General features: G+C 43.9%; 1 protein-coding gene across 1 annotated transcript in view; it reads right to left on the bottom strand.

Annotated features, from left to right (window-relative positions):
* RDX (radixin) overlaps nt 1-20,073 on the bottom strand; it is a 41,162-nt gene extending 21,089 nt beyond the window's left edge. The window contains exons 1-3 of the mRNA XM_066989808.1: nt 19,865-20,073; nt 11,821-11,893; nt 1,464-1,547 (exon numbers count right to left, since the gene is read on the bottom strand). Of these exons, the coding sequence (XP_066845909.1) occupies nt 1,464-1,547; nt 11,821-11,832 (96 nt within the window). The 5' untranslated portion in view covers nt 11,833-11,893; nt 19,865-20,073. The remainder of the gene's footprint in view (nt 1-1,463; nt 1,548-11,820; nt 11,894-19,864) is intronic.
* Between the last annotated feature and the right edge of the window lie 2,721 nt (nt 20,074-22,794).

Raw genomic sequence — 22,794 nt, 5'->3', positions numbered from 1 at the left:
GAACAAAACTGCAGAGAACACAAAACATGCCAGGATACAAAAAAGAACTCACAGCTGTATCTTTTTTCCCCTGTCTGCAAAAGCCCCAATTTGGATGAAGCTGATTACCTGGGCACAAGACATTACACAGCAGAAGGTCACCCCACCCAGAGCTGCAGAGCGGAAGATAGCAAAGGTTGGCAGAAGAGAAGCAACAGCTTCAGGCTGCTGTGCCACAGAATATCACCCTTTTTATTTAATGGTGGGGTTAGACAAAAAGCAGGACAGCTGCCCATGCATCTGCCCCCCTTCCTTCAGGATGACTTGCAGAGAGTCATGAAGTCTACTCCCATGTTGAGGCCACAGATAGACTGCTACTGATGCTAGTTAAGGGAGCAGGGGGTAGACGTGAGTCAGACTTGTTCCTAACAAAAACGGCAAATAAAATTACTATAAAATAAAAGGCTCAGTGTTACAAAACAAAGTTCTCCACCTTAGGTACTAAGACATTTAACTGACCCATTAAAGAACTCTCTATACATGTCGCTTTCTCTAAAATGCCCGGTGCTACATACTCTCAGCACCTATAGTAGAGTGGACAGAAGCGACAGTCCTACTAGACCAAATATTTGATCTATGTACACTGCTTTTGAAAAATAACTTGGAATATTTCTGCATTTTTAACTAAATGCATCCATCTTCTGCCTAAATAATATGCAGTAATTTAATTCCTCTACAAACAAAGAAATGACACATCAACAAGCTTTAATTCTCAACATGATCTAGAACACTCCACAACCTGGATCAAAAAAAATAATAGTTCAAGGTTCCGATGGCTAACAACACACAGAATGAATGCAAAAACAACCTTTCTAAACAAATCATTCATTTAGCTGGTTTAAGATAAAAGCACCATCAAGTGAGAATGCAGTGCTGCTGGGACTGTAAACCTAAGGCACATTAAAGGCCATCACTTGCACTTTTCCACTCTGAAATTCAAGTTTAAAAAAAAAAGAAAGCGGATCGTAGGACAGCATTACTTTTCAAACATTTGAAAACTGAAATAGCATCTACAGATTCAACTCCTGAAGAAAAAAAGATGCTAGCTTTCCTTAATTTTTGTGTCACATTTATTTTAAAACAAAAGTGAAGGCTATATGAATTTCTCATACAAGTAATTCTAACACTTTTATTGCAGTTGTAACTATACTGTGACATAAAATACCATTACTTTGAAGCAGTGCTACACACAAGATTCAGCTGAGGCCCCACTGTTCATTTATTTATGCAGAGCTGTCTTTGAATTTAGTGCCTTCCATTAGAATTAACAACAAAGTTCAAACTAATTGACAGCCTAGCTTAGATCATTACAGAAAATCATGGAAATCTATACAAGAGAACATCTCTGCTTCATCAAACTATGCTTCAATAACCACAACAGCTTTATTTGATGTTTGTACAGATCACAGACACGTATAAGTTACCTGATCAAAGAGCTGCTTGCCTGTTGTATTGGGTTGGATGGCAAATTCCAACTCAGCATCCATTGTGGTCACTCTGACGTTGATCTAAAGAAAAAAAATATATATATATCACACTGTATCAACGTAATGCTTCCATAAACTGCAATTACCTTGCAAAAAACAGTAAATTTTAAGTAAGTAAATTCAACAACTGCAACAGCCTTGTACATATGCAGAACACATTAGACAAAAAGGTAAAATTTCATTCTGAAAAAAAAAACTTATTAATTTTGTATACAAGCATACTTGACATAATATTTAACGTTGGATTTGAAGGTCAAACCATGGAACAAAGCTTAAAAAAATCAACTTAATGGGATGGCTGACGCTACTCCTAAACACCCGAAGAACGCTCTAGCATTAAGCTATGGGGCACTACCTTTCAGTGGACTTCCCAAATATGTGCAAAATAAAGTTCGTCACACATTATTATTTCAAAGTATTTATATTTGGCAGTCCCCTGCCCGACCATTTCCAATATTAAGAGGCTCAGCTTTCTTTAATGGGTACAGGACCAGTGCTCAGGACAGACCATTAACAGCTTTTCCATCACTGGAAGGAAGAACTGTAGAAGTTTCTCCCCTTATACTGATCCCATCTGATCGCTTTACTATGAGGCTGAAAAACCACTGGCATCCAACGAGCTTCTTCCCTCTGCTGGAATGGAAAACCATTTTCCAGATGCCTCCTGACAGGCACTGTTCCTAACTGTTCCCAAAGCACCTAGAGTGTTTGACTGCTTGCTACCTGGAAGCCTACCTGCCATGGAAAAATGGTCTGTTCCAATTTCTCCTCAACCGCTACACGCAGGAGCGAGGATTTTCATGAAAAAGAACCAAGTACTAAATACACAGTGCTGGCTTCTCGCTTCTAGAATGGCCCTCTGTCCTACTGTTAAGACTATCCCATTTTATTTGTCTTCAGTGAATTATAAAGCGTCAGAGGTCGAATTTATTTTGCTATAAATGCAAAACCAGAAGCACGGAACTTATTTAAGGCACATACACTTTAATTTCTCTCTCTCCTGTAAAATACGGAGCAGGAATAAATTAGGGCTTGTATTACAGGTTCTCACACTACTTGACCCATGCTTGTGTAAATCATTTCCATTATCCATTTCCCTAATTTTGCCACCAGGTGGAATACTTTGAGAAGTGAGCCCGGAAGAGTCTCGGTAAGACAGAACACAGAAGACATCTAAGGTGTGAAAAAGAAAAACGGAGAGAAGTTTGTCCCTGTGCAACAGTTTAAGCTTGTTCACCCCTTTCTTTTGTGTCAAGGTAAACAACTCTGGGCATGAGCTGGATACACCAGACAAGAGTAGCGGGAGGCAGAGGACCTCTAGGTTATAGACCTGCAAACAAGGAAGATAGCAGGGGGTTGGCAAAACTCTTGCATGCAAGTACTGATAAAGAACAAGAGTTGAAGGCTTTGGAGGAAAAGATAGTAAACTTTTATTGGAAAAAAAAATAGAGGGTGTGTGTGTGTCAAGAGGAGGGAAAAGAGGTGTTTTCTGTGTATTCTGCTCCCCCATTTCAAGATAAAACTGTTTTCTTTTAATGAACACTTTTCTTCAACTTTTAAAAAAGGAAGCCTGCTGCTTTAGAGCAGCTACCAACAAATTACAATGGATAAGGCCCAAAATGTAACTTTATTAAACGCCAAAGCACTTACATAACAGCAGCACTGCCAAACCAAGAAGTGCCACAAAAGATCTAGAAAGCACAGAAGGTTAAACTAATTGCAGCAGGCTTTTTAAAGCTGCAGCAAAGACTTCTTAGGTAAATATCCTTGTAACAAATGCTATTTTACAGAAATGGAGGACTTACTACCTGAAAGTGTGTACCCCTCAAAAGCTAAAATATTCAAAATAAATAGTAAAATAATAAACAGAAAATATAGAGGCAAAATAAACGCAAACTGTAGATTCTGTTTGCTTCTGGATATTCTGGTTAAAAAAAAAGAAGCGGAGTTCTGTAAGAGTATATGAAGAGGCCTACAAAGGCAATAACACTCTTGATTTGAAAAAAAAATACTGTCTTCCTCCTGCAGATGTCTGGACCAACTTAGATTTTGGCATACAAATACTGAGCTTGTACAACCTTATAATGAATGGCTGAGGCTGGCAGGGCCCTGTGGAGGCCCCTGGTCCCACCCCTGCCCAAGCAGGGACACCCAGAGCAGGCTGCCCAGGACCACGTCCAGGCGGCTTTTGGAGATCCCCAAGGAGGAGACCCCACAGCCTCTCTGGGCAGCCTGTGCCAGGGCTCTGTCACAGTGAAGAGTTTTTTCCTTACATTCGGAGTGCACTTCCTGTGTTTCAGTAACATTGTTTCAAGGTTTCATTTATTTCTGTCCATGGAAAACAAGAAGGTTATACTGGCAAAATCTGAGACTGAACCCAGAAGATCCCAAAATACTCAGAGAGCTGACTGATGTCATCACAGGACCTCTCTCAATTATTTTTCCAGTGGCCTTGGGAATCTGGACAGGGGTCAGTTGACTGGAAGCTGTCAAATGTGGTCACAGTTCTCAAGAAGGGCAAGAAAGAAGATCCTGGCAATTGCAGGCCTGTCAGTCTCACTTCAGTGCCTGGTAAAATTATGGAGAAAATTATTCTGGGAGTTACCAAAAAACACTTAAAGGACATTGGCAGTCATTGGTCAGAGCCATCGCGGGCTCACTAGGGGAAGGTCATGTCTAACAAACTTTATTTCCTGCTATGACAAGATCACCCAGCTAGTTGACCAAAGGAAGCCAGTCGATGTAATCTCTCTGGATTCCAGTAAAGCTTTCGATACTGTCCCTCACAGCATCCTTCTGGACAAAATGACCAGAATCCAGTTAGATAAAAGCACAATAAGATGGGTGAACAGTTGGCTAATGGGTCAGGCCCAGAGGGTTCTCGTAAATGGGAGTACATCAGGCTGGCGACCTGTCACTAGTGGGGTTCCCCAGGGCTCCATTCTAGGGCCATCTTTTTTTCGTAGATGATTTAGTTGAAGGACTTGAAGTCATTTTCGGAGCAAGTTCACGGATGATACCGAATTCGGTGGAGCTGCTGACTCCGTTGAGGGTGGGGAGGCCTTGCAGAGAGATCTGGACAGTTTAGAGAGCTGGGCAATCACCAACAACATGAAGTTTAACAAGAGCAAGTGCTGGATTCTGCACCTGGGAAGGGGCAACTCTGGTTATGCGTACGGACTGGGGGATGAGAGGTTGGAGAGCAGCCCCACAGAAAGGGATCTGGGGGTTCTGGTCGACAGCAAGCTGAGCGTGGGCCAGCAGTGTGTCACAGCAGCCAGGAGGGCCAACCGTATCCCGGGGTGTATCAAGAATGGCACTGCTAGCTGGGCGAGGGAAGGGATTGTCCCCCTTCGCTCTGTGCAGCCTCACTTTGAGTACTGCGTGTAGTTCTGGGTGCCACAGTGTAAGAAAGATATAAAGCTGTCAGAGACCGTCCAAAGGAGGGCAACAAAGATGGTGAAGGGTCCAGAGGGGAAGATGTATGAGGAGCGGCTGAGGTCCCTCGGTTTGTTCAGCCCAGAGCAGAGCAGGCTGAGGGGAGGCCTCATGGCGGCCTGCAGCTCCCTCACGAGGGGAGCGGAGGGGCAGGCGCTGAGCTCTGCTCTCTGGGGACAGCGACAGGACCCGAGGGAACGGCATGGAGCTGGGACAGGGGAGGGTCAGGCTGGGTGTTAGGGAAAGGTTCTGCACCCAGAGGGTGGTCGGGCACTGGGACAGGTTCCCCAGGGCAGTGGTCATGGCACTGAGGCTGCCAGAGTTCAAGAAGCGTTTGGACAACAAAACCAAACCTGTGCTCTCAGTAGCGATGTCTGCAGAACCACAGAAACCTTTGGGTTGGAAGGGACCTTAAAGATCATCTGTTTCCAACCCCCTGCCATGGGCAGGGACACCTCCCACTAGACCAGGCTGCTCAAAGCCCCATCCAGCCTGGAAAATAAAGCTAACCAGGTGTGTTCAGGAAGGCCATAGGGACTATTTCCATTTTGGAGGTAAGGCAAGGAATTAGAAAATGCAGGCAGAGAGAGATGGCCCAGAAACTCATGGGAAGTGCAGTTGGGTATCCAGCTACTTTGAACCAACACTCTTAGTGTTACACTGGTGGCAGGGAAAATTGCCAGATCCAAACTATGAAGACCGCCACTAGTCTGAACATAATTGCACCGTGCCAACTTTATCACATCAACATGGAAACAGGGCGGACCTCTCACAACAATGAGAAACGCATGAAGGCTTCCTGCGGCACATGGTGGAGCACCACCACTCCTCATACCACAAGGCTCTTGCTATGCCAACGTTTCACTCTTGCTCTCACCAGGATTACACTTCTTCCTCCAAACTTCAGGAACTACTACAGAACATTTGACAGGACTTGGGCGATGACTTCAGCTCCTCAGTTGCACACATCCAGTTCTGCTGTGCACAGGCTCAGGGCAAGAGCTGCAACAAATCTCATTCACATGCATTTTTGACTGGACTCTGAGTAGATGCTTTCTAAGGGTTTTCTAAGGAAACCTAATCAAGAAACCCTCTAGGTGGTTCTACAATTCGTAGGAATATGCCCAAACAAACTTTTTTTTTAATGTTTAAACAGTGGCTACACCTAAGCATCATTTTGGTGCCACAATTTACTTCTTGTATTACTGACCTAGAGATCCCTATGCAATCACAGCTGGGCAACCCTTAAAAAATGCTATCATAGGCTTCACAAGTGGCTAACCTGGAACTTCCCAGAGGATTCACAAAGTCCACATCGTGAAACCCCCCCCCCCTCCTGCTCCTCCTCAAACCAGGCAGCGTCACACTGAATTGCAGCCAGGCCATGACAGCCAGCACCGAGGTGGCAGCGCAGCGCACCTCGGCCAGCCCTGTCATATCCCCTCCCCCCCAGGAAATCACCAACCACAGCACAAAGGATGAAGAAAACCCCAGTGCCGCCACTGCTCCACCTGTGCAGCCATCCAGAGCTTTAACGCAAAGGATACAGGATGTCTGCTGAGCTCCCACTTCAGATGTATGACTACACTGGTCAAAGAAAGAGGAAGACTTTGTATATAACACAGAAAAGGTCAATTATTTGAGGAATAATGCACAGTACTATTAGAACAAACCCAGAGGACGTGGAAGTAACAGAATGAGTCCAGAGGAGCGCAACGAGGATGACCAAGGAGCTGGAGCAGCTCTCCTAAAAGAAAAGGCTGAGAGAGTTGCGGTTACTCAGCCTGGAGAAGAGAAGACTCCGGGGAGACCTTACAGTGGTGTTCCAGTACCTAAAGGGGGCCTACAGAAAAGTTGGGGAAGGACTCTTTGTCAGGGGGTGTAGAGACAGGATAAGGAGTAATGGCTTTAAAGTAAAAAAGGGAAAATTTAGATTAGATATAAGAAAGAAATTCTTGACTGTGAGGGTGATGAGGCCCTGGCACACCTTGGCCGTGGAAGCTGTGGGTGCCCCATCCCTGGAGGTGCTCAAGGCCAGGCTGGATGGGGCTTTGGGCAACCTGGTCTGGTGGGAGGTGTCCCTGCCCATGGCAGGGGGTTGGAATTAGATGGTCTTTAAGGTTTTTAATTAATCACATTAACTTTTGATCTCTCCTCAGATATGTTCCATAAAATCTGCACAAAAACTGACTCAGCTTAATATTCAATACTTCCTATTAATGTTCTTCAGCTGTTGTATGCTGAGATGAAGCCATGGCACTTGAGCTTTCATCAAGAAGCCCAAAACTGAGTGGGTACCGATATTTAGTAGGAAAAATATTTAAAATTATATGGAAAGGGTTTTCTGTGGTTTTGCTCTGTTTTAATGAGTACAATATGAGTTGGTCACATGCAAAAGCCAGGGAAATCAGCCTAATTCTTATCTGTAATCAAATTGCATGCAGCAAAAAAGGGTTTTTCCACAGTAACCAGCTGATTATTATCCTCTTTATATTATTTGTGTTAGCGGAGGAGCAGCACGTTGCTCCCACAGCTTTACACATCACACAAGTACACCCGGCACACTCTGCACATCAACCTCAAAGCAGACATACGAAGAGAACAATCAAAGAACAAGATAAGGTAAAACGGTGAGGATTAAACAGCATTAAGAACAGAAGAGGCTACAGAAAAACAGCCCACAAAGTTTGATAATACTCAAAGACAAAAAAAAGTTCTCCAAACTGACTTCAGTTGTCTATTTATGCTGCAGCAATACACCATTTATTCAAACCATAACTCAAACATTGTCCTGCAAAACAATAACATTCTGATGAAAACTGAATTTATAATACACAGCATTTCAACCCCACCACTTCACTGAAATTAACTTCATCTTGTAAATATTAATTTGAATTTTAAACACCCATATAATTCCACAATCTGACAGCTACCCTTTCGGGATACACAACACCATAAAATGCCAAAGTAGTCCAAAAAAAAGCTTTGCTTTTAAGCTTAGTAGCGTTGACATTTAGCCCTGTTACTACATAGCATAATGCTTTCTCTTTCGTGCCTTGCAGAGAAATGCTGCAAACTATCAGCAAAACAGCTGATAATTTTAACTCCTCTTACACCCTATAAATGCAAGTAAAATTTCAGTCAATTACACCTAATCTTCTTAGCCTATGAAATGATTAACAGTTATGCAACTAATGATGCCTAATTTTAGTCTCCAGGTTTCTATTTTTGGTGAAGATCTGGGAGAATGGCACACAGCTAAGAAACATTTTGTATCTGTTCTTTTAGGTAGAAACTATCGAAAATAAGTTAAGATCCAACAAATACTCTATTCTTCTCTAAGCAGAGAACTACGCACGTTGCAAGTAGCCCTACCTAGTAGCAGCTCCAATTTTGATTACAGCAAAGACGACCTAATTAAACAGCAGAAGTCAGCATTTTTTTTACATAAAGATCAGAACAAAAACTAATTGCAACTTAATTTTGCCCTGACAGACAGAACTGAGAACGTGGAAGTCTCAAAATTATTTTATTTTGAAAGTAGAGGAGATGCTAAGGGAGCTGCATGAGAACAGAGCTACTTTGTTCCAAATACAAAGTAAATAGATTTTTCTACTGAAGCAATAGAACAAGAAAATGTTTAATAGTAGGTATTTTTCAGACACATTACCTTAATATCTCAGGACGATGCATTAAAATCACTTTAACCCTTTTCAAAACACCCTTTTTCCCTCATGCTATTTAACCCAGTAGCCTCAGAGAAAATCCCAAACACTCACATAAAAACAAGGACCTTTTACTACCACATCTAAGATCATTCACAGCAGCACAAACCTTCTTTCAGACAGAGGCTTAACTTCCAGGAAATTTGAAAAAAATGCTTTAAAATTCAGCTATGCTAAGATGCTTTACTGGTCCTCATTTACTTAATTTTGATTGGTATATTGCATAAACTTTCAACATGAAAGCAAAAAAAAAAATCTATTCCATTGATTTTCCTGTGATTAAGTGTTTAGTGATTTAAACTCATCTTTAACTTCATTATTTGTTACATATAACATCAAAATGAAATTCATTCCAAGCTGTAGAGAGCGTTTACTTGTATGCACAGATTCACTTATTTACACAAATATCAGATATTCTGACAACTATCATTACAGCAGGACCTGGGAAAAAGGAAATATCTGACCAGGTCAAAGTAATACACAGAAGATGAGCTACAAAATAACACCATTAAAATTCTCTCCAATTATGTTAACTGTTTTTTTCTCAGTTCTGTACAACAGCTTATTCACAATTCTTTCATTAGTTTTCAGGTTAAAAGACATCTAAAAATAAAGCTACAGAACACTGACAGCTTTATTGCACAGCTGTCAAAGATGAAGAACAAGGAGTTGAAGCACAAAGTTGTTTCTGAGCTATATTTTCTTTAAAAGACTGGTAAGATCTGAAATCAACGTCCAGAGCGAGAAAACTTCTATGGCCCAGTGCTATGGAGCCCTGGCAGAACCCAAGCAAGGGTCTTCAAAGAACAGTGGCGGATCTATTGACCATGACCTATGACTAGGTTATTAGGGTCCCCAAAAAAGGAAGGGGGGGGGAAAAAAGGAAAAGCTTCAAAGCAGTTTATCATTTAAGAAGCTACCAGAACAAAACCCGAGGCTTGAGTTTTACAGGTAAATTCACTTAATCTGTGCCATGTGCACTACTACCGCATTCACAAATTACAAACGATAACTACAGCAACCTGACGTTTACTGGAGAAAAATCCCTTTGATTACTGATCAGGAAAAATGTCAATTTAATTTCACTTCATGGATCCTGTCACTTGGTTTTCTTCTGAGATCTCACATCATCAGTAGGAAAAGCCCAACACATAAAACTCTTATATAAAGCCCTTCGGAAAAGAATGTATATATTCTCTCACTTTTGGCATGACTCCAGCTTCCTTTCTAAGATCTAGTAGCTAATTTCCATTCCTAGGGTGGACTGTGAGCCCTTTTAACACTTCTGCAATCTCAGCTCTGAGGAGAATTCTTCACTCTGAACCATCCTAAAACTACGTTTTCTATAATTGTCTCAGGTCCCTAAAGCAGCGGGAACACTGCCTGCCTAAGTTTCATGATTTTGATCCCAGAATTTAAATAGAGGTAACCTCACACAGGCTAAGGTTTTTTTTTTTTCCCCTACTGATCAATTGCAAGGTCCTGCATCTGGACTATGGCAATCCCAAGCACAGATACAGGCCAGGAGGAGAATGGATTGAGAGCAGCCCTGAGGAGAATGACTTGGGGGTGTTGGCTGATGAGAAGCTCGACATGAGTGAACCTTACCCTGGGCTGCATCAGAAGCAGCGAGGCCAGCAGGGCGAGGGAGGGGATTCTCCCCCCGCTCTGCTCTCGTGAGACCCCACCTGGAGCCCTGTGTTCAGCTCTGGGGCCCCCAGCACAGGAAGGACGTGGATCTGCTGGAACAAGTCCAAAGGAGGGCCACAAGGCTGGAGCACTTCTCCTGTGAAGACAGGCTGAGGGAGTTGGGGTTGTTCAGCCTGGAGAAGAGAAGGCTCCGTGGAGACCTTACAGCAGCCTTACAGGAACTCTTTGTCAGGAGGTGGAGTGACAGCACAAGCAGGAATAGCTTTAAACTAATTACTCATACTACAAATGAGTAATTGGCTACAGATTACTCATTCTAATTTCATACAGCGCTAAAATACTGTCCCAAATCACCTGGGGGGACGGTCACATGTGGGGTAAGAAAAATTAGAGAAACAAAACGCTATGGCCAGGCTGCCAGGAGCTCTGAAGCTCCAAGCAGAACTCGCAGCCTTTGGATAGTCCCATGCTCACGTTACTCATTGAGCTGTACTGATTCCAAACACCGGAGTGCAATGCCAACTACTGTAATTTCTAATTAATCGCAAAAATTTTATACATCCACAAATATATGTGCACACAGACTTATGTTCAGTAGTAGACAACATTTTGTCCCGTTCCTGATCTCAGTGAAACAACAGTAAACAAAGGAAGCCTGCAGGCTGTTACATAAACCAATTAAGAAGAATAGAAATAATCTCCTCTGACAATTCAGTTCCCTTTCTGCATACTTTGCTCACTAGATCTAAGTGGAAAAGACAACCAAAAATCGTTTAACACATGGCAGACAGAAAACGCAAGCATCCAACATTCCATCAACAACAGAAGATCAAGCTGCTGAACAGTTATATCCTTAAAGAATTCCAGAACCAGTACAGAAACAAAAATCTGAGATTTTTTTTTGTCTACAGAAAGTGGATGAGCCCTTATTTTAGCTGAAATGAGATAACAGGAGACCACAAATATTGCTCGTGTCCTTCCTTCCACACTTACCTTCCAAGTTATACCCCCGATCACAGTAAAAATATCACCTAATGGTCCTGTTGCTACCACCGACACTTCATGTGTTCTGCCTTTCCCTGACAAATCCTACAACAAACCCTTTCACTGATTCTAACAGACGTTGAGTCAGGCCTCCATCACCCACTGCACGCCACCTCACCTCAAAGTCAACAATTCCTGAAAAGTTGTTCCTCCTGCCAGCCAAACGGGCCCTAAGTTCACTGCAGCTTGAGCTCTGCCCCCTCTCCAAGTGTACACACACAGCCGTGCTGCACACAGCTCCTCCCAGCACTGAGATTTCTCGAGCTTTTTTTTCCCCCACACGTTGGTATTAAACTACCTGAACTCCGACTGTACCTTACCAGATCTTATGAAACCTAATAAGGGCAGAGCCAAAGTAACTAGAGCTGTTTTAAGATAACCATTCTAAAAATTGAAAATCCCATTACATTTTAGAGAGTAAGGAAAGAGTTACTTACTGGTTTCGGCATTTTGCTGGTTTTCTTTTAGTCTCTTGTCCAGTTAAGTCTTCTACAATCTCTTTGACCCCTTCTGTCAAAAAAAACAAATGCAAAAGGCTCGTTTTTAAATTAATCATAACAGAGTTCACGTACATCACAGCAAATAGTACGAATTCCAACACAGATAAACAAGAGCTCTACACGTACACAAGAGCTCTACATGTACAAAATGCACATTTCAGTAGGTAACATCGATTAAAAAAACAACTAAATTAGCCACTACCAGAATCTACAGATGTCTAAAAAGTAACCTCCTTCCCAGTTTTTACAGAACACTAATCCACTAGCGTTAGAAAAAAGACACAGATCCCCAAACAAATTCTTTTAAAAACTTTGATATTAGACATCTTCCAGTACTGAAAGCTTGTAATATTATTTGAGAAATAAAATTTGAACGAGGAACTCCAAAGCTGCAATTTAATCTGTCAATGCTAGCCAAACTTGAAGCTTCATGCAAACAAAGAAAAAACGAACATTTTTAAAGCATCAAACTGTATTTCGTGTCCATAAAAGCATCCATTTGTCTCGGGGAACAAGTCATGAACTCATTTTTCCCTAATGAAGAGAAATTCCAGTTGCCAGACCATTACAGTAAATAAGGAACAAAATCTGCACTGCTTATTTTTTAAGCAGAAAGGCTCTAAGTTATGTCTATGTGGTAATGAAATTAATTACTGTCATCTTCTGCAAGTTCAAAACAGTCTTCATGCCTTGAAAATAAAAAAAAAAAGCTTGTAATTTCATTGGTAGGTTGCATCCTGCCTTGACTCAATTCACATCAACTCAGAAAGCAAAAGGAGCCGGTCACCTTCTCGCACACTTTCAAAGGAATGGGAATCTACGAATCAGTCCTGCTGCTGGTCTGCAGAGTACCAAAGGCGGCACTGCCTCCAAAATAATTTAACTGTAATTGCTCCAAGTAGTATTTGTCTTGGTGCAAACGTCATCTGAGATTTCAGTATTATAATTCTGTGACTACATCAGACAGATAACATTTTCAGAAGTGCTTGACAAAAAAAAAAGTATAGGGACAAAATCAAAATGTTTAAAGCAATTTATTTATCAAAAGCAAACTTCTGTATCAATGATTTCTTATTCATCAAAAAAAGTATTAAGTATCGTTACATATATTTAGAAAAGTTCTTTTTTCTTTGCTTCTTGGCAAAAAATACTGTAAATATCAACAAACATTTGCACGGTAAGCTAAGGTACACTTTTTTCTTTTTCTACTCTGTAGAGATCGTTTGAAAAGAGGGACTGGAAGAAAGAGATAAAGGTTGAAAATAATTTAAGAAGCATCAATATTGTTGGCTGATAAAGAAAAATGGATGACTAAACATTACAGGAAGAGATCCAACATTATAGTGCAGATACGGAACAAGTTTTGTTTAATCGAAAATCAGCCTGAAATTAAAACGGTATCTTTAAGGTATATTCACTATGGCATAATTAATGTAGCACAACTATAAAGGTATAACATAATATATTATAGTTGGCCCACCATAAAGACAATTACATTCCAGTAGGATTTTCTTATTTGCTTTGGGTTTGAATTTTGAGTTTTTTACTTTGGTTTTGAATTTCAGAAGATATTCTGAAGCATTAGACAGTATCAGTAAGTCTATTTTACCATTTCAATACATAGCCTGATAGAATTTGTAAAATATGAACACACTTTTCCATAATCCCCATTTTTTAAAAAATTAGGGTTTTTACCCAAAAAACTTTCAGGGGGGAAAGAAAGATGAGACTAATGATGTTTCTACCAGGTTTTCTGGGACCTTACAACACTCTCCTTTGATGCAATTCCATGGCACATGTGCAGTTCACAGAAGACATTGCCGCCTCCTCTCCTCCTTTCTCTAGCTCGGAGAAACCCAGGAGCAATAAAAAGCAGAGCAGGCTTGGCTCTGATTCCTGCTACCTGTAAGCAGGGCCCTGAGCTGGAGCAATCCCTGTGCCCACCTGGTTGCCAGCAGAGGCTCGTTGCCCGTAACACTGAAGGCAGGCAGAAGCCCTGGAGTTAAGCTCAGTTAACTAGCGATGTAAAAGCTAAACTAGATTCCCATCCACCATTTTAGAAGCGTGCCAACTCAGCAGTGCTAAAAGGAGTAGGAAGTAGCACAACTGCTTTTATGTGCCTGTAGTAACATTTGCATTGACAAGAGGAGGCACGGGGAGACGACTGATACCGCCTCAGAGCAGCCGCCGGGAAACAAATAGGAGCAGATGGCTCAAGGCTGAGTCCGGGGCGACAAACTGGTTCCTGGCTCAGGGCTTCCTAAAAGAGAGAGTATCGAGCACTTTCTGAAGGGACTGCATCAAACTCTCTGATGTTCTGTCCTTGCAAGTTCTCCCACAAATGTATCCTAATTTGGGGGGGATCGGTTTTACCTAAACATTCTGTTAAACTCCAATCAAACAACCAACTCTAAGTTATTATCTGAAAACATACTCTAAAACCCTTAAGGTATTTTTTTTTTTTAAATCAGAAACATCACTACAAAAAACTATCCTATAAAATAAAACAAAGTCATCAAATCCCAAATAGGAGACACTAAGTTAACTGAGTTCACAGAATTAACACATCGCTCAGGTGCAATGAAACAAAGTTATCTTGTCCAAAACCCAACAGAGATGAACTGTGCCCCTGGCAGCCCCACAGATCTCAGGGGCCTGGGAAGTGACCACAATAAGTAAACAACAGAAAAAAAAAATCTATGGAAAACAAATAATATAAAAGACATTTTTGAAGTGTGCTGCAGTAACTTAAAGTCTGTCATTTCATTTATTTAAAAGGAAAATATTTCATAGATTTACTCAACTAGGCTGAAGGTTGTTTCTATTTCAGATGATGAAAACCATGTGGTATATTACAAGAAAAAAACACACTAAGTGTTACACCAATGTTAGTTTAAAAGTTACATTTGTAAGATGGAAATAATCTGCACATAAAGGAAAAACAGCCTGTGTCTACATGCTTTCACACTCAAAGTGTTACACAATTTCAGTTCAGTATGCTCACACAAAAGCACTGCAACAAAGGGTGATCGCTACAGAAAAATCAAGAGCTTCACAGATCTCAGAACTGTGCAAGAACTGAAATCAAGCAAGAAGCAAATAAAAAAATAACACTATCTTTCCTGAGCACTGACACCAGCTAGCATTATAACACAGCAAACGCGAAAACATTTGTCCAAAAGAAACCAAAAACTCGCTGCCAGGGAAAATAGCGTGCGTCTGCACTGCTGTTACTGGAAGGGGAGCTCACGTCTGCCACTCGTGTGCCCAGTAACTTTACACCTGGTGGATGCAACAACTTCAGTTTTACTCAGCTTTTAGCTTTGACACAGTTAATTACTTATAGTTTCATCTTAATGCCCACGTCAAACGACGCTGCGAACAGAAGAGCACATCCAACGGGACGGGGAACGATATCCCGTATCGGCTCCCACGTTCTGACGCCAGCCTGTGACCTCCTGCACACCGCGGCTGCCGCTGGGGCACTGCGAGTCCCAAAGGTGCCTCTTCCGAGCCAAGAGGATTAAGCAGGGTCGTGACTCCGCAGAGTTCCTGCTGCTACAGCGCTCCAGTCCTTGAAACCTTCGCGGCAGATGCTAGGAAGCTGGACCAAACCACCAAAATATCAGCTGGCTCCACATCCCAAACCAAACCAAACAGATTTGCCCAGAACTTCAAAAATTCTCTTAAAGCAAAGAATTGCAATTTCAACTCCTTTCACTACAAGGCAGTTAGATTTTTAAATCATTATCATCCATGTTTCCAGTTATGCCACAAAAGGCAACAAATAAAGCAATTGTTGGAAGACAACAAAGGAAGCTTTATGCAGAAAATGATGGTGCATGAAGCGCTCGATGCCAAAATTCTGTCATATAATTTATGCAGCAGCTGTTTTCAAAAGAAACATTCATGCACACAGCCGTGGGTCTGAGGTCAGGTGAGGAAGATGACTCGAGCAGGGCACCCGGACAGCAGAACCCAACCCTCAAAAGCAGCAGGGCTCCTACGTGACAGCTTAGGACCTTCCCTCAGAGGCAACCTCTTAGCAGCGTGCTTCCCCAGCTCTATGAAGAGGCTCACCCTCTGCTTTCCTGCATGCAGGTGGCAGGGACCACAGAGCTTCAGCCACAGCAATGCCAATAACTTCCTTCTTTACAGGAATCACAGAATGGTTTGGGTTGGAAGGGACCTTAAAGATCTTCTAATTCCAACCCCCTGCCGTGGGCAGGGACACCTCCCACCAGACCAGGCTGCCCAAAGCCCCATCCAGCCTGGCCTTGAGCACCTCCAGGGATGGGGCATCCACAGCTTCTCTGGGCAGCCTGTGCCAGGGCCTCACCACCCTCTGAGGGAAGAATTTCTCCCTAATATCTAGTCTAAAGCTCCCCCCTCTTTTAAAGCCGTTCCCCTTTTCCTATCACTGCACCCCTGACAAAGAGTCCCTCCCCAGCTTTCCTGTAGGCCCCCTTTAGGTACTGGAAGACCGCTGTAAGGTCTCCCCAGAGCCTTCCCTTCTCCAGGCTGAACAACCCCAGCTCCCTCAGTCTGTCTTCACAGGAGAGCTGCTCCAGCCCTTTGATCATCCCCGCGGCCCTCCTCTGGATCTGCTATAACAGGTCCCTGTCCTTCTTGTGCTGGGGGCCCCAGAGCTGAACACAGGGCTCCAGGTGGGGTCTCACAAGGGCAGAGCAGAGGGGGAGAATCCCCTCCTCGCCCTGCTGGCCTCGCTGCTTTTGATGCAGCCCAGGGTACGGTTGGCTTTCTGGGCTGCAAGCATACCCCTGAGCTGCATCAAAAGAAGGAACTTCTTAAAACTGAATATACTTTTTCTTTTCAGTCTTGTACTGTTCCAATTTTTGAGGTGCCTAATAGCTTTAGAGGCAGCAGCAGGAAACGCACAGGCCACTGTACCTGACTAACTGGTCTCAGCTTTCTACCAAAAGATTTTACTCCAAAGCAGCCTGTGAGTACCTGCAGGGCAATCATCTTTTCCACTAAGCCTAACAGCTCCCTAATGACACACTTGCAGAAGTCCAATAAAGAAGTTAATTCACCACAGGCTCTACCTCCGCATACATCTTTTTCAGACAGCTGAGGAGATGCGGGCTACACAACTGTCTCGGAGGTAGGCAAACCACGGGGGAAAGCAAAGCCAGCTTTCTTACAAAAAAGGAGAGAAATAGCAAAGTTCTACAACAATAAAACAGAGATGTGACCAGAGCTGGTTATCACAGTTTTCCATACCACCATTTTGAGTACTGTACCTACACCTTCCTAAGAACACCATTTCCTCCCAAACCTACCCCCAAAATACTAGAGACAAGCTTGCTGTGCCTCTGAAAGATAATTCCTATATAACCAGTACAATTCTTATGCCTTAAATGTATTTATAGCTAAATATATTCTGAAGAGGCAAGCGTTTCTTCCAAACGGGAGATCCTGGTAACTCCAAAAGCACAAATGGGAACTCGGCAGTTGGCAACACCGCAGTCAAACAGAAAGGATCACAGCCCAGCCAAGGAAGATTTATGCAGTGCTTGCAGTTTTACCAGTCCGTGACAGATGTGCTGTACAACTTACATATTAATCTGAATATAAACTCTCATCCTCACATTTTAAAGTGCTCACAACTGCACTGGTTGCAATAACTATAAGATTTTGAAGAGTTCTACAATGACAACATCCACTCTTCCCACATACATCTCATAAAAATGGAAGTTACAAAATGTGAGCAATACTAGTACTCTGTTGTTTCAATAAACTCCTCTGTGGAAATACCACTGACAGGTAACTGTCACAAGTGAAATCCCGGATATATCCCATCCTAGAAGCAGGTATTGTGTTTTCTGAACAAAGCAGGTAAGTCTCTTAGCAGCAGTTCCACAAAATAAAGAAAACCTGCTAACGTGAACTTGCCATCCGCATCAGACTCCACGTGAGCTGGCTCGAGTTCTTGAATCAAACTGTTCTAAAGATGTTAACTCCCTGGTTGGGCCAATGCGCTATTTGTTTCTCCTTGTATTACACGACTTGAAAGTTGTATTTCAGAGAGTAATTAATAAACGTCTACTGGTGAAGTTACCCCCCAGATGCAGCCCCCCAACGCTGAAAGCAAAGGGTTTATTTACCAGGTCCCTTCAGCTCTGGAGAAAACTCGCTAAGCACGCAAGACACTCAGCGCTGCTTTCATGTACCGGTATCTTTTGACAATCAGGTCTTTCTTCACAAGTTTGTATAAAGTTTTGGTTACATTTACAGACTTGAAAATCCTCCCTTTCCTCTACTCCCACACACTTTTACTGCAATACAAAGCGATAGGCCAGCTTTGATGTATTTAACACATCCAATACAAAGAAGTAATACCTTGAACAACTTTCCTTTTAATCCCTGCCAACAAAAGTACCCCTTCTTAAAAAGCTGAGCAGCAATTTAAGATCTCTGAAGAAGAAAGGCCATATGCGTAGCCTAACAATGCCTTAAGTACCTTTAGCTGCTTTATTTACCAGGAACTGCCTTCTAACGTCACAACCTTCTACATTTCTCACTCCCTAACCTTGCACCTTGTAGACAAAGCTATGCTCTCATTCAACAGCTTTACCAAATTTGCTGTGAACTAACTTTTTTTCTGGCAGCTCTGAATATCTTCAAGGTCTGCAACACTCTCCATCACGATGGCAGAAGTAGGCAGCGACAAGAACTCTTCTTGTCCTCCCAACAGACACTTTTACACTGTTTCTTTCAGTCAGCACTCACGGAAAACTCTCTGGACAGCTCCTGACATGTCACACCATGTCCTTTTCTGTGCGTTTTTTAAAGTTGTTTACTGTACTTTTGCTCTCTCGTCTCCTGAGCTGATAGAAGAGCTGTGTCACTCAGCACAAAGCTTGGAAATATGCCACTGCCTTGCAACTGCCATTTGCCAGGAGGGCTCTTATCTGGGAACACTGCATTGACTTAGAGTTTATTTTTCTCACAGCCCCTCTTAAGCTGAATCAATGGATCAATGGAGACAAGTCCTACAATCCAATAAAGAGTCACTACTTTCCCCTTATCTTTATCGATCACAGACCCACCTCGTGGCAGTTGCCGTAAGGTTTCTGCGTGCCAGCTCCACGCCTGCCCTCGCCACACAGCGCCCGGCAGCGCTGCGCCAAGGTGCTGTGAGAGAGCTTGGGGCAACCGTGGCATTTCTGTGGGCACCCGAGCACGGCTAGTGCTGTACAGGCTGCCAATGCACCCTGAAAACGCTGCTGCGGGTTACAACGCAACGACAAGCACCCCGAATGGCAACAGGGCTGCGTAAGATGCAGGGACACCTCTGACTCCTGGCCCAAACCAGTCACCGAGATAGAATAGGTTTAAATTCAGAAATGTAGCTCCTAAAACTAAACAAAAAAAAAATTTAAAGCTTGAAGCAGGCAGAGGAACACGAAATAATTTGCTGGGATATCAGACTGGAAAAGACAGCTTCTTAGCACCTCACGGCTGGCACGACCAGTTGTGTTGGCATGGTGTCCAAAGAGAGACCTCCCCGCGCTCGAATTAAGAAAAAAAACGGCAAAAAACAACCGAATCCCACAGAGTGAAAACCCGAACCTCTTCACTGCGCCGGCCTTTGAGCGGCCAGCAAGGCTCACGCCGACCCGTGCACAACACGAACCCACTCCACAGCCACGCACAAAGGCTCATTGAGGGCCGCCAGCTCTGCCGGCCCTTCAGGACTGGCGAAGCAGCCGCTGGTTGAAAACAATAGCCAGCAACAGATGCTCCGCAGCCCCCGGTTATGAAGTAATCCCTCCCCAGCCCTCCCCGCTCGCCGCTGACGGGACATGAATAATGCAGCGGGGCCGGGCAGCGCCGCCGGGCCGGGGGCGAGCTCCTGGGACCCCCACGGAGCCCCCCTCAGCCGCCCCCCGCCGCCTGAGGGGAGCCCGGGGCCGCCTCAGCGCCGCCGCCCCCGCTCCGTCCCGCCTCGCCTCACCTGGGGCCGCGCTCCCCCGGCCGGCGGGGGGCGAGGCGCTGGCGGCGGCTGCCGCTCCCGAGGGCTCAGGGCGCTCGCTGCCCACCCCCGCAGCCCCCGGCCGCCGCTGCGGGGCCGCCCCGGTGCTGCTGGCGGCGCCGCCGGGGACGAGGCGCCGAGCGCGGCGGGCGCTGACAGCTCCGCAATATGGCGGCGGCGGCCGCCGGGCACATCCCCCCCCCCCTCCTCCCGCCTACCCGCTTCTGTCGGGTTTTGCGGCTCGGGGCGCAGCGCGCATGCTCGGCGCGGGAAGCGCATGCGCGCTGCGCGCAGCGAAGCCGTTGCCCGTAGCGGAGCCGCTGCCCGTAGTGCCGGCGGAGGGGCACGGGGCTGGCGGGGCGCGGTGAGGGGGCGGTGCTGCGGCTCTGAGGGGGCGGTGGGGAGCAGTGTCCTGCCGCCGCGCTGAGGCGGCGGGGAAGTACCCCCGGAGGTCCTCGGGCGGGAGGCGTGGTGCCGGCCCTCGGTGTCCCGGCGGTGCTCGAGGGCGTGAGGAGCGTCCTCCCGGGGAAAAAAAATAAATAAAAATAAAAACTCTTGGCTCGCCCATGTGAAGAGGCGAAACAGCTCACACGTCCATGCTGGTGCGGGGCGGTGGGACCCTCACTGCTGCTCCATCACTCCAAGGGGAGAAGGAGGTGTGCTGGGGTCACACGTGGCTTTTCGTATTCACATTTCCATTTTTTTTCATACACAAACCCTTCAAAAAACCCTCCACAAACTTCTTGTGGAAGGACAAGAAAATTCTCCCAGTAGATTCTCCCAATCCTGAAGGACAAAGTCGAGGCGGTCCCAGCCCCCTCCATGGACTTGCAGTTTATTTTATTTGCAAGTAACCGGAGGTGCTCCCCGAGCTCGGTGGCAGTGCAGCCAGGGAGGCCAAACAGCAAGGCTCGGTGCAAAGGGATCCACTTGAGCTCCCAGCCCTGAGTCATGCAGCTGCTATTAATACACCTCGCCCTCCGGCTGCCTGATAAAGAAAGAAAGGTTGGGGGAAGAACTGGGAGGAATTGCCAATTAATGCCGCTTCAGAAAGAATAATAACGTTTTAGGATGAATCGGAGGTGGGGAGCTGGGGAAGAAGAGGAGAGCAGCCTGACAAGCCACAAGGAGTAATATCCCCGTGAATGTGTGGGAGCCGCACTGACTAAATCTTTTTGCATTTGTTTGGACAAAATCTAAAGAACATTCCCATAAACTAGATGACTGCATAATGCAATCTATGATGAAATTAAATTGAACTATATAAGACTGAGTATAATTGCTTCTTCTAGAAGCGTTTAATGAATTTAATCTGTGATTATTTTATGTATTTCATTGTAAATGTCAAATTGGCGTTTATTTCTCTCGCAGCCATCAGCACAGAACCCAAATATCTCGGTCTATTAAAGATAGATTCAATTTCTTCCCATGGGCTAAAATTTCAATTCCAGCTTTGCTTTTGCTTTTCTGTTCCAATGAAAAAGTGACAGTGGCTAATTTCACCTACTCTCTGTTGTTGTTGCTTGTCCTCAAGAACATCCTGGTTTGAAACAGAATGTTTTGGAGCACATTAAACTTCTCAAGTGTCTCGTAGCCTCTGCAGATGCATGGTTCCAGTGATCATCATCAGTATGCAACATACTCTTCCCCATTCAGATGGTCTTTTTCTGCATGTCAGAGCAAGATCCAAGTGGAATCAAGAAAAGCTCTTCCGTGGAAAACAAGACCTTATTCTATTCAATGACCTAAGGGTAGGAACTTTGATTCAGACCAGAAATTGTCTATGAATCAGTGCAATGCACAGATAAAATGTCTTCACTTTAGCTGACTGAATTAGAGGCTGGCTCTTCCTCTGACAGAGTCCATCGTGAACTGGCTCAGGTGCAGGATTATTGCACTAGGACATGGTTTTGTGCTGATAGCAGGTGTAAAGAAAGTGCCTTTCAATGTGCACGTTATCGTCTTAAGATATGCTTTATCTCTTATAGCAGTGCATGAAGAATATTATTCCTCGAAAAAAGTCAAGGTAAATAACATTCTTATCTACCTTGTCAACAGTATAATGTGGTTTTATTCTTGCCTTGCTTCCTTAACAAGGTGTAAACTTGCAGTGTGCCTGATAAAGCAGGGCAGTAAAAAGAAAAGTGTAGTTAGTGATCGTACTCATTTTAGCCATGAAACTGAAACTACAGAAAGAATTACAGGCAATAAAGAGAGCTTTCAGATATCCATATCAACTTAAATTGCACAGTTATTGAAGAGGTATGTTATAAAGATAAAGTTAATGATAAGAGTACTGTAACTGCAAGATATAAAAGTTTGTGTTCCAGCAGTAATGCCAACATACAGCTCTTCATTAAAAAACAGATTTTAAACTTCCACTGCCCCATCTGAGGAATTAATCCTAGAATCGATTGTGACAGTAAAGATTTCTGAGCCGTGACGGAGAGCATTAGTCAGTGTGTTAGAATTTACTTTTATTAAAGCTAATCGTGCAAATCCGAGGGACATTTACTGGACAAGGTGGTTTGGAAAGGAGAACTAAAAAAAAAAAAACAAAACAAAAAAAAAAACCAACCAAACAAAAAAAAAAACAGAAAAACACAGAGAAATTTCCAAATTGTTTTGGCATGTTAAACGTTATGCAATACACCTTTATTTTATCCTGTAATCCAATCAAGAGTTATGCTGTCAGCTCAGATAGAAGTGTAGTTCTGTCCATACCATACCACTGACATGACAAGTTATACGTGGACGTAGCCTGCAAGTCTGGAACCCAGCTGCTCGTTCTGGGCATATTTATGCATGTGACTCAATACACACATATTCATCTATTAATATGTTTACAGAGGCAGACCTTACAGAGTCAAGAATTATTGCAGGGTAGTTTAACTGTTACTAATTGTGCGGTC

Source organism: Anser cygnoides, chromosome 1 (genome assembly GCF_040182565.1).
Source record: "Anser cygnoides isolate HZ-2024a breed goose chromosome 1, Taihu_goose_T2T_genome, whole genome shotgun sequence".
Taxonomy (NCBI): Eukaryota; Metazoa; Chordata; class Aves; order Anseriformes; family Anatidae; genus Anser; species Anser cygnoides.
This window is presented reverse-complemented; position numbering and strand designations above follow the sequence as displayed.